General features: G+C 39.1%; 1 protein-coding gene and 1 long non-coding RNA gene across 3 annotated transcripts in view; one reads left to right on the top strand and one right to left on the bottom strand.

The window, feature by feature from the left end:
• Positions 1–1,038: 1,038 nt before the first annotated feature.
• On the bottom strand, positions 1,039–18,147 carry LOC110965435 (clathrin heavy chain linker domain-containing protein 1). 2 transcript variants are annotated; one of them, XM_022214482.2, is made up of 11 exons: positions 17,863–18,147; positions 16,752–16,939; positions 12,936–13,024; positions 11,870–12,068; positions 11,020–11,135; positions 10,061–10,160; positions 9,887–9,993; positions 5,671–5,842; positions 5,387–5,589; positions 4,419–4,601; positions 1,039–3,641 (listed from the first exon to the last, which is right to left on the bottom strand). In XM_022214482.2, exons 1-11 carry the CDS (start codon positions 18,064–18,066, stop codon positions 3,445–3,447), a joined length of 1,758 nt encoding a protein of 585 aa, XP_022070174.1. In that variant the 5' UTR covers positions 18,067–18,147; the 3' UTR covers positions 1,039–3,444. The 2 variants fall into 2 exon arrangements, with proteins under 2 accessions (XP_022070174.1, XP_051815596.1); XM_051959636.1 differs by lacking the exon at positions 4,419–4,601.
• LOC127537431 (uncharacterized) overlaps positions 5,471–18,261 on the top strand; it is a 292,103-nt gene continuing 279,312 nt past the window's right edge. The window contains exons 1-4 of the long non-coding RNA XR_007947056.1: positions 5,471–5,583; positions 5,687–5,861; positions 9,912–10,022; positions 13,628–14,165. This is a non-coding gene — a long non-coding RNA (uncharacterized LOC127537431). The remainder of the gene's footprint in view (positions 5,584–5,686; positions 5,862–9,911; positions 10,023–13,627; positions 14,166–18,261) is intronic.

The following is an 18,261-nucleotide window of genomic DNA, read 5'->3' as shown; positions in this document are numbered from 1 at the left end:
CGTAACTGCACGGCTTCGTCCGGTAGCATCATTAAACGCTGCGCTTCATATAGCCTATCTATTCCCTCAGCTGAGAGTCTGACACACATGATGCTACTTTCAGAGGAGATGATGAGTGAAAAAGGCACATTTTAAGACCATTTCAAGCTGAAACTCTGAACAGAATGAGGTCCGGACCAGGTTTAGTTAGCATGGTGATCTAGTCAGGTTAAAACAGAGACACCTTCGTGGCACAGAAAACTCTGGTTTTATGCTCAACATACCTGGCTTAGTAGTATGCCTACACGCCTCAGCTGTTCTTGAAAAGTGTCCTGATATGTGCACAGGGCTGCAGCTCCTACTGACACAAATGAGTTTACGGCTACATATTAGCACAACAAAACAACATGTAGTAACAGGATGAGGATAAAAAGTTTGTAAATCGGGTGACATGTCAGCAGATAGGCTACCCGTTGCAACAAGCTATCAAACACAGGCCTAAATAAATAACTGGTGGTATAAATAATGGGTGGTATGATGAAGGCACATAGAGGATACGTTAGGTGCGCGTTAACCAGTGTTTTACTGATGTCTCAGTGGGGACTACATAGCTTGACACACAGTCGTGCGTTACATTAATACAGGTCCGGGTTGCACTCTGTGTTCACATAGTTCCTATACATTTTTATGCATATCACTACACTTCCTAAATGCGGGATAACAAGATATGGACTAGAACATCTAAGAAAAGACACTCATTTTAGGAACATCTCGTAGGTACACATATTATTGCAGGTTGAAGAGAGGGTGTGCTCGATTTGCTTACACAGCTGTCCAGGAATGATATTAATAGTATTAGTTAGCATTTCGTGGGCATGTTATACCTACTTCGTGGCTACAAATTAGTATTTCGAGCGCATGTTTTACCTACTTCGTGGGAACGAAGTAGCATTTCATTCGAACGAATTAGTATTTCATGGTAACGAAGTAGTATTTCGTTCGAACGAAGTAGTATTTCGTGCGCACATTATAGCTATATCGTGGCCACAATTTATTTATTTTTTTTACCATGTCATGAGAAGGGTTCCGTACAAAACCGCAAATTTCACTTTAAGTAAAAATGAACAGCTTTGTAAAAGAAAAAAAATACCAAAATGGCCCACATTGTTATCATTATAAAAAATAAGACAGAAATAACAATTATAGTTAATAAAAAGCAAACAGAAATAGACAGAGGCTCTCTTCCTTAACATTAATAACTTAGCCAAACAAATACTCAAATTCACATGAAGATGTTTAAATGCATTTGTTCTTTCATAATAGTTAAATGTTTTTAATTCAACATAAATGTACATTTAACTTTGCTTTTATTCATAAATAATGGAAACCAGCAGAGATGATAAAGGCGTTTATAAGCGACAATTGGTGGTTATGGAAATAATAAATTAACATAAACTCAACCTGAATAAGCAGAAAAGGGATGATGAACATAAAAAGTTTGATGGTGCACCAACATTAGTCTCAGTGTACTTAATCAATCACACACATTCTTCTTATTCTTATTAATATTTTTATTATTACCCATACATGTCAGCAGGCGTTTGTCTGACTTTCGTTTCACTTTGTGAGTTTGTCTCCACCTGCTGGTCATCAGTCGTCACTGTTTTACATTTTTATCCTGAATCATTTCAGTTGTTTTAATGAATGAGAGACAATGAAACAGATTTAAAGTGACAAAATTTTCTGATTCTTCGCAGGAGAACAAAAGTGTTTGTTGCCTTTTGTAAGTCCAGAGATGTTACAAATGTAAACGTTGATTAAAGGTTTTTAATTCTAACGATTTATGGCAATTTTTGTTGTCATTTTGTGTCTGTTTGTAGCTGTATTGTGTCACTTTGTGGTCACTTTGTGTCTGTATGATCATTGTGTATTTGTGATTGCTTTGAGCAGCTTTCTAGTAATTTTGTGTATATTTGTGGTCATTTTGCATCTTCTTTTGGTCATTTTGTGTTTCTTTGTGGTCATTTTGCATCTATTTTTGGTCACTTTGTGTGTATTCATGTTTTTTTGTGTGCCTTTCAAGTAATTTTGTGTATATTTGTGGTTGATTTGCATCTTTGTGGCTGTTTTGTGTCTCTTTGTAGTTGTTTTGCATCTCTTTAAGGTCATTTTGTGTTTGGATGATAATTTTGTGTGTCCTAGTAACTTGTTTTGCATCTCTTTATGGTCATTTTTTGTCTCTTTTATGGTAATTTTGTGCACGTTTGTGGTAATTTTGTGTATTGTTATGGTAAGGTTATGTCTATATGGTCATTTTGTGTGTATTTGTGGTCATTTTGTCAATATTTGTGGTCATTTTCTGTATATTATTCTGTATATATTTCATGCTTTTGTTTCCTCACGGTTTGCAACGTCCTTTTCTCAGGTCTGCCAACGAAGAGCCTTCATGGTCTGCAGATAGTCCAGAACGCAGCAGCTCACGTTCTGAGCAGAACAAGTAAATACGTGCATATTACTCCAGGGCTGGCCTCTCTGCATTGGCTACCAGTTCATGTTAGAGCAGACTTTAAGGTGGTGCTACTAACCTATAAAATTGTTAATGGAATTGCCCCGTCTTATTTATCCAGCCTGCTGAATCTGTATGTCCCCGCTCGGGCTCTCCGTTCTCAGGGGACTGGACTTCTGAATATCCCGAAGGTCTGTAAAAAGACGGCTGGGGAACGGGCTTTTTCTTTCCGGGCGCCAACATTGTGGAACAGTCTGCCTGCTGAAATCAGGCAGGCATCGTCCATTAATGTATTTAAGCTGAAGACCCACTTGTTTTCTCTTACATATGAATCCTAAATTGTTTGTTTTACTGATGTCTTTTTTATTGTTCTGTTTTTATTGTCTTTATTTTTATTTATCTATTTCTATTTCTGTGTACAGCACTTTGACGGAAAGCGCTTTATAAATAAAGTTATTATTATTATATTTGTGGTCAATTTGTGTATCTTTATATTCATTGTGTGTCAATTTAAGGTAATTTTGTGTGTCTTTGTTCTTTGTCGTCATTTATGTATCTTTATGGTAAATTTGTGTTTATTTGCGGTCATTCTGTGAGTATTTCTGGTAATTTTGTGTCTTTGTGTAGTTGTTTGCTTCTCGTTTTGTGTCTGTCATTGTACTGAGCTTTTGCAGTCATTTTGTGTCTCATTGCTTTTGTTTCAACTTTCCGTTCTTCTGTGTCATTCTGCACAGAAGACATTTCTAAGTTCTCACTCCTTCTTCATGGTTGTGCTATTTCCAGAGATGCAGGACTTCATACTGCAGTGAAAAATTAACCCACAGTGAAGAAAAATGTGACAGGAGCAGTAAAGTGACCTACAAATTGTTTAGAGTTTCAACACAAACTGCCAGATCATTTGTGTCGCTTTATTCTCAGAGGAGGCAGCGTAATAATGCTTAGTCTCTCTGCCTTCATGGTTACAGGAAGATGTGCTCCATGAGTTCTGCTCCCTGCAGATCTGGACTCAGGATTCTGGTTCCACTTTGCTCCACCAGGACGGAGAGAACGGCTCGGCTAAGGTCGGCCCGGTTCAGCCCAGAACACAGAGACGCCACGTCGACCCAAACGTCCACCGAGGAGCCGTTGTCCTCCAGTATCACCTCCTGCAAAACCCCTGAAGATAGAAGTAGTTACTGTGTGTGTCTTTGCAGTAATATTTTGTTTTCGTGGCTATTTTATTTCACTTTGTGGTAATTTTGTGTCTATTTGTGGTTGATTTGTGTGTTTTGGTGGGCATTCAGATGTTTTCTGGGGTTATTTTGTGTCTATTAATGGTCATTTTTTGCACTTGTGTGGTCATATTGTGTGTCTTTGCTGTGTTTTAATTTTGTATCTTTTTGAGATCCTTGTGTGTGTCTTAGTGGTTACTTTATGCCTCTTTGTGATCATTTTGTGTCTCTGCCATTTTTTGCATCTAAGTGGTTATTTTGCATTTCTTTGTGGCTGTTTTATATCACTTTATAGTCATTTTGTGTCTCTTTGCGGCTGTTTGTTGTCACTTCATGGTGATTTTAAGTGTCTGTAGTAATTTTGTGTGTCTATATTGTCATAGTCATATGTCCCATGTGGTGTATGTTTTGTTTTTTACCATTTTGTGTCTCTTCATAATCATTTTGAATTCGCCCTGTAGTTTATTTTGCAGCCATCTTTTGTGTCTATATTGGTCTTATAGTCATTTTTTGCATGTATGTGGCCGTTCTGTTTCTTTGTTGTGATTTTATATCTCTGTAACCTTTTTGTGTGCATTTGTCAAGTCTGTTGGGTCTTTGTAGTCAGAGTGTGTCTCTCTATGGTCATCCCATATGATCTATGCTACCTTTTTTGTGTCGCAAGTATCTGTTTGACATTTTGTGTCTTTCCGTAGTCGTTTTGGGTCTTGTGGGTGTTTTACCGGGTCCTTGGCAGATGAAAGTGTCCAGCAGCTGCAGCGCTAACTGTTGATGCTGAGGGTCAACCAGTAGAGCTACACAGGCTGTGCCCACTGGCAAGATGGCCTCCCGGCCCTGTCGAGGCTCCATCAGCAGCTGGAGGAGGGAGAGGCTGGGCGAGCGACATAGAACCCACATACAGTCCTCTGAAGGAGAGACAGGTCAACACAAACAATATCTCTAGAGCTGTGCTTAGGAAGTTTTTTTTTTTTTTTTAACAGCATCTCATCCTAAACAAGTGATCTTAATTTTGATTAGTGTCACATTATTGTCATTTTTTTGTGTCTTTAAGTCATTATAGGTCTCTTTGTGGCCATACTGTGTGCATTTGGTCATTTTGTGCGTAATTGTAATGCTTTGTGGTCATATTGTGTCTTTCTATTGTTTTGTATCTCTTTCCAGTTATTGTAAGTCTCGTAGTCATTTTGTGTCTTTGTGGTGATTTTGTGGGTCTTTGGGGTTGTTTTGTTTGTCAATACTGTCCTTTTGTAATCCTTGAGTAGTTGCTTTGTAGCTTCTTGTAGTTGTACTGTGTGTCTTTGTGGTTATTTTGTGACTTTATGCTACGTTTTTTATGTTTTTACGATCATTTTGTGCTTCATTTTTGCCATCTTGTGTCTAGTTATTGCGCGTCTCTTTGTAGTCATCTTATTTCTCAATGCTGTCTTTTTGGAAATTTTTATGTCACTTTGTGGCGATTTTTATTTCTCTATCATCTTCTTGTGTGTCGTCTTTTGAGTCTATGTAGTCGTAGGGTATCTCTTTGTGGTCCTTTTGTGACATTATGTGCGTCTTTATAGTCTTTTGTGTCTTCCCGTAGTTTTTTTTTGTGTGTCCCTTTGTGGTCATTTTGAGTCATTCTGTAATTGTTTTGTGTCTTGTTGTGGTCATTTTGTGTTGCCACTACACGGTTTTAAAACCACACACTGACCGGCTGTGACATCGCTACGGTGCTTCATGAACTCTGCAGCGCCATGGATCAGACCTCTCCTGCACATGCTCAGTGCAGACTTCCTGTGCAGCCTGCAGGCCTCGTAGACGATGGTGGCCAATGTCAGACACGTGTCGGCCATTGAGGGGTTCCTCTGAGCATGTTCAGTCAGCACATCGCCCAGCTCCTCAGACAAAGTGAGTCTGAAAGGACAGAGTAAGAAGAGACCAGGAGCTGAGTTTATCCAATCGCTCTATCAATTAACAAATCAGTCAGTACTTTACTTGTTCTGGGTGACAGCAAAGACGACCAGCCTCAGATCTCCCTGCTGCAGAGCACAGATGACGCCCTGCAGAGATAAATCAGCTAACAGCTCACCGCCGGTCTGGACGCTGATCAGCAGAGCTCTGAAGAACAGGAGAGATGGAGGGACGGAGCCTGGAGGGCCCGACACACCTGACACAGGAGGAGACAGGTATAGGCAGACAGGTGTACAAACGTCACATGTGCTGTAGACACAAAGTCACACTGTGTCTCATGAAGCTTGTAAAAGGCTGGCAACCTCTGCTACACGACTGCCCGCTCAAGGTGTTTCCTTGTGGTCTTTTTGTGTTACTTTGTAGTTGTTTTATGTCTGTTTGTGGGCATTTTGTTTTGTTAGTCTGTGTAGTTGTTTTCTGTGTAGTTGAAGCCATTTTGTGTCTCATTTAAGACGTCTTGTGGTGATTTGGGGTCTCTTTGTAGTCTTTATCTGTAACTGTATTTGTTTTGCATCTCTTTAGGCTCATTTTGTGTCTTGTTAAGGACTTTTTTGTGTCTATGTAGTTGTATTCCGTCAGTATCGAAGCCTGTTTCCGCCACTTGAAAAAAAAAAAAAGTCAAATGCCATCTCATAATTATGAGATACAAAGTCATAATTATGAGATAGCATTTGACTTTTTTTTTTTTCAAGTGGCGGAAACTGGCTTCCATATGTCAGTGTTGGATTGTTCTTTATTTTTGGTAGTCATTTTCTCTCTTTGTGGTCAGTTTGTGTTTATTTATAGCCTGTTTGTAGTTGATTGATTTCTTTATTTTCGTGTCATGCACAGAAGTGTGCCCAACCCTCATGGGTTTACAAGACACCAATATACCAGCATTGCAACAATACATCTCAAACAACACAATATTTTGCTCCTCAATCTTTAAACAAAATATGTTGCCTTTTATCCCAGGCCTGGCAAAGAAATTCTGCCTTGAAAAAGATTCCTCTTCTAAAACAAAACTCTAGTTTTTCATGGTCATCCAACCAAAATAAATCAAAATAAACAGAGGACATCTTACTGAAAAGTACCTCTCTTACATCTTCATATACAGGACAGTAAAACACAAAATGAACCTTATTCTCAACTTCACCTAAATTACACAGCAAACAGTCTTACCTTCTCTGGAGTAGCATTAAACCTCCCAGTCTCTAAAGCTAATGGTAATGTTCCTGAACGTAGCTGTGCACACAGGGATCTCTGTCTTTTTCTTAAATTATACTTAACATAAGGTTCCACACTGTACCTATCTTTTATAAGTTCATAACTTTGGTTTATACCAAATATCAACAGATCATTTTTCTCTAAACCTTAGAAACATATTACTCGTCATCTCCTCAATGCCACATAATAACTTATTATGAAAAATAAATGATGAGTTATTCAAATGGAATAAAGACTTCATCTCGTTTGCCCAGGGGTGAAGATTGGAGATGCCCCAATTAAAGACCTTTTTGTGATTCTCTGATTTGACATCTTCACCAATCTGTTCCAAAGATGAAGCATTTGGCATTTATGTTTGATGTTTGGGGGTTCCCATCCCATATCTCCAGTAATGGCCAATGCAGAAGGAAATTTATGATCTCCCAGAAATGATCGAATTGCTCTGTGATGCACCGTATTACAACTTGTATGTTCCCGGAAGCCCCCAAACCAGAAGCATAGTCAGACACCGGGCAGACACATGAATTGTATAGTTGTGTATAAGTATGGAATCCTAGATTACCACAATGCTTAACTTTGTTCAGTACAGATCCCAGAGCCCTGCTGACGGAGCTAAAACATCGATAGCTTCCTTAAATGTCATGTGTTCATCCAATGTCACCCCAAGATATTTATACTGCTCAGTAGATGACAGCACTATTGGACCAAAATTTAAAGTAACTGAACTTTTCTCCAATGATTTTCTCCTGAAATGTACAATTTGTATTTTATCTTGATTTATCACTAGTCTCCATTTCCAGCACCATTCCTCTACAGTGTTCAGCATACTCTGCAAGTTTTTTTTCCATTTTCGGCAAGCAGAACTACATCATTCGCATATAATAATATCCACAAGGTTTGATCACCAACTTTAACTCCCAAGTTAGGGGCCTTGATCTGAACAGCTAAATCATTGACATAAATTGAAAACAGTGTTGGTGACAAGACATCTCCTTGCTTCACACCGAATTGTTGGGAAAACCATCGTGTTCTGTATTCATTAACTTGAACACAAGCAACAGGAGCCTGGTAAAGGGACTTGATGGCAAAATAAAACTTTCCATTAACACCAGATTTTCAAAGCCTGTATTGAAGAAGCTCTCTAATAATTGAATCAAACTCCTTCCTAAAGTCAATAAAACAAGCAAAAGTAGATCTATTCTCCTTAATTCTTGCTTGTATTAGGGAACTGACTACAAATATACGGTCAATAAAGCTCTAGATTTTCTGAATCCGTTTTGTTCATCCACAAGCGCACCTGTCCTACAAGTCTGCGATTTTAAATTGATGAATACAACTTATACACACACAACTAATTAGACTTATACCCCTATAGCAAAGAGGCAGCTTGGGGCCATTTTTAGTAGATTTAGGAATAGGTTTTATAACAGACTTCTGCCACTGTGTAGGAATGGTGCCACTGTCAAAACAAAACTGAAATAGTTCATATAATACATTGAATAACCTCAGCGACTTTAAGACTTCATAGGAGATTTCATCAATTCCAGTAGCTTTTTCAATTTACCTCTTACATTTTGTACCTCTTCTACAGAAAAATTTCCATTCAAAAATATATTACAGTTATCATCATCAGCTTTCATTGGACATTCCAATAATTCTTTCAAACTCATTTTTTCTTTCAGAAAAACATCATCAAATGACTCATTACTCACAGCAAACAAATCTGCAAAATCCTTCTCCCATCTCTGTAGTACATCCCCTAAGACATGGCTACATTCATCATTCTCTAGTTTTACCTCCATGGGAATCTCCCTTAGCTTCTTGGGGCCCCAATTTGTTAATTTCATTCCAAAACCTTTGTGGGTCATGAGTTTGTAAGTGGTCAATATGCAAAGAAAGACCTCTATTAAAACTGCCCTTAATTATGCGTAATCTTCTGTCAAATTTGGTTTTCTTTTCCTTAAATTCCATCTTCAACCTTTCCCTCAACATTTTGTTCTTACATCTCAGAAAACACTTCTCTGCTATTCTTAGGGTATCCCATAGAGCCTGCAAATCATGATTCCAGTAGGATTTATAAGAATTTCGGAAGGTTTTATGGCTGTTAACATGCACATTTAACACTGTATAGACATAGCCACAGAATCTATCATACCAAGCATTCAAATCACTTTGATTATTCGTAATATTTCCCAGTTGTTCTGCAAAATTTTGTAATACAGTACTACTGTGGCTAGAGGACAAAAATGACTCAGGAAGTCATCGCTGTACTATAGTTTTCTTAGCATACAATAAATGCAGCTATTCTTTAACAGAGTGAAGTCTTACATGAATTTGTACCAACATTAGAGAATGATCAGGTAATTTACATCTACCCCTCAGTAGAAAGAAGCCTTCATCTCCAACTCTGTCCATTAGCTCCTTAGGGGTGAAAACCCCGAACTTAACACAATTACTTATACTTTCATGCTGAGCAATAATAGACTCTACCACAGCTTTCCATTTAATAGAAATAGAGGTGAAGTTGTCCTTACCCAAATGTATTCTACCATTGAGGACACAGCATTAAACATCTCTAAAGAATTCTATCAACATTTCTCCGTAGCTATTAACAAAGCTATCTAGATTCTTCCTGTTAGGTATGTCATCGACATCACTTATACTGTCATCAAGATTACCAATACGACTGTTGAAATCCCCACACAAATAAACAGCATCCACATCTGACAAACTGTATAGCTGTAGTTGTTTTGTGTTGTTTGATTTTTTTGTGATCAGTGTGGTTGTTTTGTGTCTCTTTGGTCATTTTAAACCTTTATGTTGTTGATTTGTCTCTCTTCAGAGTTGTATAGTGCCTCTATGTGGTCATTGTGTGCATCTGTGCTGTATTTTTTTTTGTCAGATTTAATAACTTGTTTTTTTAAGTACAGTGAAGACCATTGCATAAATCTATGTGAAGATTTTTTTTCAGAACATGTTGATAAAATCTACAGATGTGTATGTTTTGTTGTGTGTTTTATTGTGTTTTGTCCACCTTTAAACATCTCCATGGTGTTGAGGTTCCTCAAGACTCCTGGAGGGTTTCTGGCAGCAAGTACAGCAGCTTCCTCAAACTGAGCCGAGTCAAAAAGCTCCATGAACCTGCCAGGGAGGAGAATTTAGTCTGACAGGTAAAATTCTGATCAAAGTCACTGTCTGAATGCATCACCTGTCCAGGTGAGCTCTCAGGAGAGCGGACTCGTCCAATCCTTTCGGCTCTTGGCTCTCAAACAGCTCAGCGTTGATGCTGCGAGCATCTTCATCCAACACTACATAAAGAAGAGAAAACATAAAATGAAAAGTAAATCCTATACAATGAAGTACCCTGAATGCAACACCGACATTATCACAAACTGAGACGCTTTCTACCACATATGAGGCCTGTTTAGGATTTTAAAGCTGAATGAAACGCTCTTTATCCTGCAACAGTCTCATTTTCAATATTACTTTCTGGGTATTTTGTGCAATATTAGTTTAATATTATTGTAGTATCTCAGTTTTGTTTGCAATAATTAATTTTCACATATTACTTTTCTACCTTAGAATTATTGGCAGTATCACTTCTTAGTTTTCTATTTTATTCTACTCATATTTTACTTTAGTTATGTCTACTTTTAGTAATGTATCAAACTTGTATCCTATTGTTTTCCAATTAGGCGATGTAATAGTTCTTAATTTTTAATTTTTTTTCTGAGCAATATCTTCGGAAAAAATAAAATTTTCTTAGTTTCTTGTGTGGCTGCACAGTGGCATAGTGGTTAGCACTTTCGCCTTGCAGCAAGAAGATCCCCGGTTCACATCCCGGCCTGGGCCTGGGATCTTTCTGCATGGAGTTTGCATGTTCTCCCTGTGCATGCGTGGGTTTTCTCCGGGCACTCCGGCTTCCTCCCACAGTCCAAAAACATGCTGAGGTTAATTGATTATTCTAAATTGCCTGTAGGTGTGAATGTGAGTGTGACTGTTTGTATGTGTAGCCCTGTGACAGACTGGCGACCTGTCCAGGGTGTCCCCTGCCTTCGCCCGAGTCAGCTGGGATAGACTCCAGCACCCCCTGCGACTCTAGTGAGGATAAAGCGGTGTCTAGAGAATGGATGGATAGTTTCTTATGTTTTCTAATCAGTGTCTCACCGTCAGTCTGTCTGATGTTCTCCAGTGTGGAACTGATGAGTTCCTCCAGAGGAAGCTTTTGTTCTTCCTCCTCCCAGCTGCTCAGACAGTCGCACACTTTCTTCATACGCTTATATCTGCAGACACAAAGTCAAAACGTCATTTTAAACGTGCACTAACAAATCGTTTGTCCACTTGTTTATGTCCAACACAAATTTATATCATCACCTTTAAAGTTTGATTGTGAATGTTGGCATTTTTATTGTCAATCTATGTATTGGTGTAGTTGTATTATCTCATTTTGTAGCTGCTTTGTGTCTTTCTCTTTCAATGTGCCCTGGCTTCACCCTAAGTCAGCTGTTACATATAGATAATGGATGGATGGATGTTGTAGTGTGTGTTTATGTTCTTTTCATGCCTCTCTTGTAGTTATTGTGTGTCTGTTTGTGTCAGACTGAAGCTGCTGTTTTGCTGCTAAATGCTCCACTGAGTTCAGCAGCTCATCCAACTGTGTGGGTCTGCTGTTTGTTGATAAGAAGGTCAAGTTGAGAGGCTCTTTGGAGCATTTAATAATCAATTTCAGTTGCAGAACAATGGTGAAGCCAAACAAAATATCCAGAATGAATCTCTATCTGGATATTTTAATGAGTGCAGACCTGTCAGGTGTTTTAACTCACTAATTCAGAGCAAAAGTAAAGTTTTTACACACCTGCTAGTCTGTCTTTGAGTCAAGTTTTACTGAGAAGCTGTACATGTATTTAAATTTAAAGATGAATGATGTATTTACCCATCTTTCCCTGAACACAAGTGATTCTGATGTAAAGTGAGTCTGTGATGTGTGCAGCAGCAGCTTCAGTGTTTCTGATCTTACAGGATTCTCAGATTTTGGTTCTCGGTGTTCAGCTTTTCTCTGCGGCGCTTGGCGGACTGCAGCTGAGCGTCCATCTTGTTTTTGACATCCAGAGGAACACACCGACTCTTGGTGTCCATCAGAGCAGCTCTGTGACTCTTCAGCTCCTCCAGGTGTTGGTTAAGAAAGTCGAGATGATAAGACTGATACACCGTCACACCTGCAGGACGACACGGATGGCTTTAATAGAAGTAACAGTGTGACACTAGACAGACGAGAGGTTAAAAGTTAACGGATCCCTGAGAACAGAGATCCCAACAGCAACAAACTGGCTTCTTTAGTATGTTTTTTATGGTCATTTTGTAATACTTTGTGTGGTCCCTTTAAATCTCTGGCTGACATTTTGCATAATTTTTTCCCGAACCACTGTTTTGTATCCATTTGCAGGTTCATGGTCATTTTACATTTCATTTTTTTTACTTCTTTGATCAATTAGTCAAAGTTTATTATCATAGCCATTTACAATAGTCCAAAGGGGGTGACCAAAGTGCTTCACAGTAAAAAACAAGGTGCATTTGTGTCTCTTTATAGTCACTTTGTGATATTTTAGTTTCTTGTTTTGGTCACTTTGTGTCTTTTGGTAGTACTAATTATGTTCATTTCAAGGTCATTTTGAATAATTTAGTGTCTCATTTCGTGGTCATTTAGTAATACTTTGCTTGTTTGTGTCATTTCCAAAAAGATATATTAACAGCTCAGAGCCTTTGTGCCTAAGCACAGCAAACCCACTCAGCAGCTCTTCCACAACTTTCGGTGAACCTGCAGGGAATTTTCATCATCTGAAACAAGTCAGAGGATTTGAGGTAGAGATTCACAGCAGTGTTTACGTTCACACCTACTGTAAGCCGGAAAACGCTGAAATGCACATTTGTGTCAGTGTGGCAAGCCAACACTGCATCGATCAGTACCAGGCTGCAGCCGTGTGACGAAAAAAAATATACGTCCAGAAAGCAGAGAAAGCTGCAAAAAAAAAAAAAAAAAGTACATTTCTAACGCACAGCATGATACACTGAGTTGTGATCAGTACCTGGAATCCAGCTGCTCTGGTCTTTGCGTGACTTCAGTCTATTGATCAGCTCTTTAAGTTCTGCCGTTTTAGTCCGAATGAGGGAGATTCTACAAAGAGACACAGATTTTTTTTTTGGTGTAAATCATCAATATTTAATTCCTCGGGAAAATTCACACCATAAATAAACACTATAGAGTCTTAACTATAATACTTACACTTGTTAGGGTAATTTGTAACACCAGTCATATTATTACACTACACATACAACGCTAACATTCTTATTTCACATATCCATCCATTCTCTGTACACCGCTTTATCTTCACTAGGGTCGCTGGAGCCTATCCCAGCTGACGCGGGCGAAGGCAGGGGACACCCTTGACAGGTCGCCAGTCTGTTACAGGGCTACATATACAGACAAACAATCACACTCACACCTACGGACAATTTAGAGTTATCAATCTACCTCAGCATATTTTTGGAGTGTGGGAGGAAGCCGGAGTGCCCGGAGAAAACCCACGCATGCACAGGGAGAACATACAAACTCCATTCAGAAAGATCCCAGGAAAGCCGGGACGCGAACCAGGGATCTTCTTGCTGCAAGGCAAAAGTGCTAACCACTAGCCCACTGTGCAGCCCCGTATTCACATATGACATTTTTAATTATAGTGTATTTTATACTTATTCTACATTTTATTTGTCTTTGTTACAGTCTCTAGCTGTGTGTTTGAAAATGGACTTTATACAACTTCTGTGCCTGGATGGCTTGTGGAGAGGGGATTGATTACACATGGCTGAAGACTGAGCTCCAGATTACACCTGGGACTCATGGAGCTGCAGACCTCTTTCCAGCCCTGGTCCTCCCCGCCTCCCGACACGTTGGATTGGTCCACCACGATGACTCCTCCTCCCAGAAGACTCCAGCAATCACCACACACAAGTACACTATATTGCCAAAAGTATTCACTCACCTGCCTTGACTTGAATATGAATGTAAGTGACATCCCATTCCTAATCCATAGGGTTCAATATGATGTCGGTCCACCCTTTGCAGCTATAACAGCTTCAACTCTTCTGGGAAGGCTGTCCACAAGGTTTAGGAGTATGTTTATGGGAATTTTTGACCATTCTTCCAGAAGCGCATTTGTGAGGTCACACACTGATATTGGACTAGAAGGCCTGGCTCTCAGTCTGCGCTCTAATTCATCCCAATGGTTTCTATCAGAGGTTGAGGTCAGGACTCTGTGCAGGTCAGTCAAGTTCATCCACACCAGACTCTGTCATCCATGTCTTTGTGGACCTTGCTTTGTGCACTGGTGCACAGTCATGATGGAAGAGGAAGGGGCCAGTTCCAAACTGTTCCCACAAAGTTGGGAGCATGGAATTGTCCAAAATGTCTTGATATGCTGAAGCATTCAGAGTTCCTTTCACTGGAACTAAGGGGCCAAGCCCAGCTCCTGAAAAACAACCCCATACCATAACCCCCCCCCCTCCACAAAATTTTACACTTGGCACAATGCAGTCCGACAAGTATCATTCTCCTGGCAACTGCCAAACCCAGAGTCGTCCATCGGATCGCCAGATGGAGAAGCTTGATTGGTCACTCCAGAGAAGGCGTCTCCACTGCTCTAGAGTCCAGTGGCAGTGTGCTTTACACCAGTGGTTCTCAACCCTGTTCCTCAGGACCCACTATCCTGCATGCTTTAGATGCTTCCCTGCTCCAACACACCTGATTCAAATGATCAGCTCGTCATCAAGCCTCTGCAGAAGCCTGATGACGAGCTGATCATTTGAGTCAGGTGTGTTGGAGCAGGGAAGCATCTAAAACATGCAGGACATGGGGTCCTGAGGAACAGGGTTGAGAACCATTGCTTTACACCACTGCATCTGACACTTTGCATTACACTTGGTGATGTATGGCTTGGATGCAGCTGCTCGGCGATTGAAACCCATTCCAGAAGCTCTCTGCTGAAGCACTGTTCTTGAGCTAATCTGAAGGCCACATGAAGTTTGAAGGTCTGTAGTGATTGACTCTGCAGAAAGTTGGCCACCTCTTGGCACTATGCACCTCAGCATCCGCTGACCCCGCGCCATAAGTTTACGTGGCCGACCACTTGGTGACTGAGTTGCTGTCGTTCCCACACACTTCCACTTTCTTATAATACAGTTGACTGTGGAATATTTAGGAGTGAGGAAATGTCACGACTGGATTTGTAGCACAGGTGGCATCCTATCACAGTTCCACGCTGGAATTCACTGAGCTGAGAGTGACCCATTCTTTCACTGTTTGTAAAAGCAGTCTGCATGCCTAGGTGCTTGATTTGATACACCTGTGGCCATGGAAGTGATTGGAACACCTGATTCTGATTATTTGGATGGGTGAGTGAATACTTTTGGCAATATAGTGTATATATCTGCAACCAAAACTGTAGCTGGTATTTCTGACCAGTTTGTCTGGTGTCTCTGTGCATTATTTGTGTTCATATGTGGTCCGTCAAGTCCATAGTCATTGAGGAGCGACTACGGTCATTTAGAGCTTCTGTTGGTGGCTGCTAATTTGGTGTGGAACCCCCAGACTGAGTGGAGACTGTCCACCAACTTTAGGAAGAAGCTCTGTGGTAATTTGAGCCTTTGCGTACTGTGTGTCAAATGTGTTTAGAGGCACCAGTTTTGTTTAGTTAGTTCTGTTCACCTGTTTGTGTTACTTGTGGTGGGTGTTGCTTCTGTGTTTAAGTTTGGCTGGGGAGTTTAATGGTTTTATTTTTTTTCCCCCATATAGTTTGTGAATTCTGTTGGCGTTCATTTGGTTTCATTTTATTCTTTGATTTGGCAACACCAGCCTTGTTTTGTTTGTTGACCACTTTTATGCTCAATTTGCCACTGAGCAATAAATTCTTTTACCTGAACCAACAACATCTAGTCATTTTGTTACATCTTGACCCTTGAGGTTGGATTGTAACAGTCTTATTGTTTATTTTTACTTACAATATATTTTTATTTATTTGCATTCATGGTGGCGGTAGCTGTACTACTCTACTGTAACAATCAAACTTCCCCTTGGGGATTAATAAAGCATTTCTCTTCTATTCCATTTTTTATCCCCACTGGACAAAAAAAACTGACTTGACTTCACAACACAATTGGTTTGTCAGTCTGGTCATTCAGCCATCTGTAATGTGAACTTCAATAATATGCAGGAAACACCAGCAAATCAACAAGCATGAACCTTTGTTCGATATAGAACATTTGCAATGAAAAAACGTATCTTAAAAACAAGAGTGACTTCAGTAAATAACTTTCTTAAACTCAGAATCTGCCAGTGCATTTAAAAGACATTTATTGGGGGGGGAAATCAACAAAATTTAAAACTATCAGCAAAACACTATAAAAACTGAAACTTCAACTTCTGCACATGATTTCCTTAATAAATCATCTAGGATTTCTGTTAGGAAAAACTGAAATCTAAGCTTAAAAGCTATTAAGATATGTCACTAAAATGACTCCATTCTGTATTTCTTATTTAAAATTCTGTGAAAATTGTGGTTTTCAGTGCAACACTGAAGCTCTTTGTGAGTTTTTGGGCTGAACTGCAGACAGAGGAGACAAGTATGGAAGCAAATTAAAAAAAAAACAGGAAAATATCCACAGGATGTAGAGCCATCTTTTTTGTCTAGTATTTGTATCATTCTAACTGTGTCATACTGCACAGAGCACATTTCTAAGTTCTCTTTTCTTCTAGTCATAGTTGTTTTGTTTCCATAGAGATGGAAGACTTTACACTGCAATGAAAATGAGCCCACGGTGCGTAAAAATGATTGTAAACACAGACATCTCACCTGTTTGTCAACTGAGCAGATCGTCCCCTGCAGGTCATCAGTGATTCTACCTGTGACATGGAAGACAACTGAGAGTGCTGAGCCGCCTGGACTTCATCCTCCCTCTTCTTCAACTCCTTGATGGTGTCATCATATTCAGCCTTTATGGTCAACAGAAGCCTCTTATAGCCTGTGGCTCGTCCAATCACCTGCCAGAAATAGGACAGACATACAACTGATATTAAATGCTCATATATTATCATATATTGTGTTTTTGTTGTTCTGTATTTCTTTGCTATTTATTTTCAGCTGTTACTGTGTATGGTTGTATTTTATCTCTGTGTCTTAATTTTGACTCCTTGTCATTTTGTGTCTCTTTGAAGTTGTTTTATTTCTGTTTGCAGTAATTTTGACTCTCTTGTTGTCATTTTGCATCTCTCTGTGGTCAATTTCGAGTCTTATAATAATTTTCTTGCTCTTTTCTGTGACTATGCTTCTTTTTATGATCATTTTGAGTGAATTATTGCTATAACGCTATTTCTGAATATTTGTGATGTCATTAAAGCTGTTTAGCTCTCTCTTTGTGGCCATTTTGTTTGTCTTTGTAGTTGGTTTGAGTCTCTTTTCAGTTTTAGTCTCTAATTATGAATCTCTTCGTTGCAAGTTTGCATCAGTGTGTTGATGGTTTGGATCGTATTTAGTCATTTTCTTTGTAGTTGTGCTTCTTTTTGTGGTTGTTTAGGGAGGGAGTTTGGTGTCTTTGTTTAAATCTAGTTTTAGCTGTTTTATCTTCTCTTTGTAGTCATTTTTGTGTCTCATTTTAGTTATTTTGCTATTGACAATAATTTTACGACTTTTGGTTTGAAGTTTTGAAATAACTGTTTTGAATTCATGTCTTGAGGATATATGTGGTAGTTTTTTAATTAATATTAGTGCTTAGTATTTTAAACATTTTATTTCTCCTTATCGTTGCTTTAAGCCTCTATATGGCCATGTTTTTCCTTACAAACTGTTTTTAGGATTTAAAAAATAAAATTTGTTTCTGATATCACTGTAACCTCCTCATGTTTTCAAAAAGCTGTCATTTCTTCACTTTTGCTCTTCATCCTGTTCATTTCCATCTATTTAATACCTTATGAAACACGAAGCGGTAGATGATGTATCTAAGCTCGTCCGGACCTTCCTCTGGACTCTGCAGATACTTCTTTTCGTGTTCGATAAACTCATATAGAGACCGGAGGAACTTCTCATCGCTCTCAGAAACCAGAATATCAGGTGTAAAAACTCTTTCTTCGAGCGTTGAAGATGAACTGTGGCAGCTTTGAGTCTCAGACATCGTTATTTACTTTAATTTTTAAGCTGTCAAGTTTCTGCCGGTAAGCCATTTGCAAACAGGCGCGTTGCTATGGTTACCACGAAAGTCTACCTGGGAAGTGATTTTTTTCTAAGTATAATTATTATTATAATTACCAATTGTTTGTTGTAAAATATATTTATTTTAATGCTGATACGGGTGGAAAAATATTTAAAT

This window comes from Acanthochromis polyacanthus, chromosome 15, assembly GCF_021347895.1.
Source record: "Acanthochromis polyacanthus isolate Apoly-LR-REF ecotype Palm Island chromosome 15, KAUST_Apoly_ChrSc, whole genome shotgun sequence".
Taxonomy (NCBI): Eukaryota; Metazoa; Chordata; class Actinopteri; family Pomacentridae; genus Acanthochromis; species Acanthochromis polyacanthus.
Note: the sequence above shows the minus strand (reverse complement) of the source record. Positions and strands in the feature narration are given on the sequence as shown.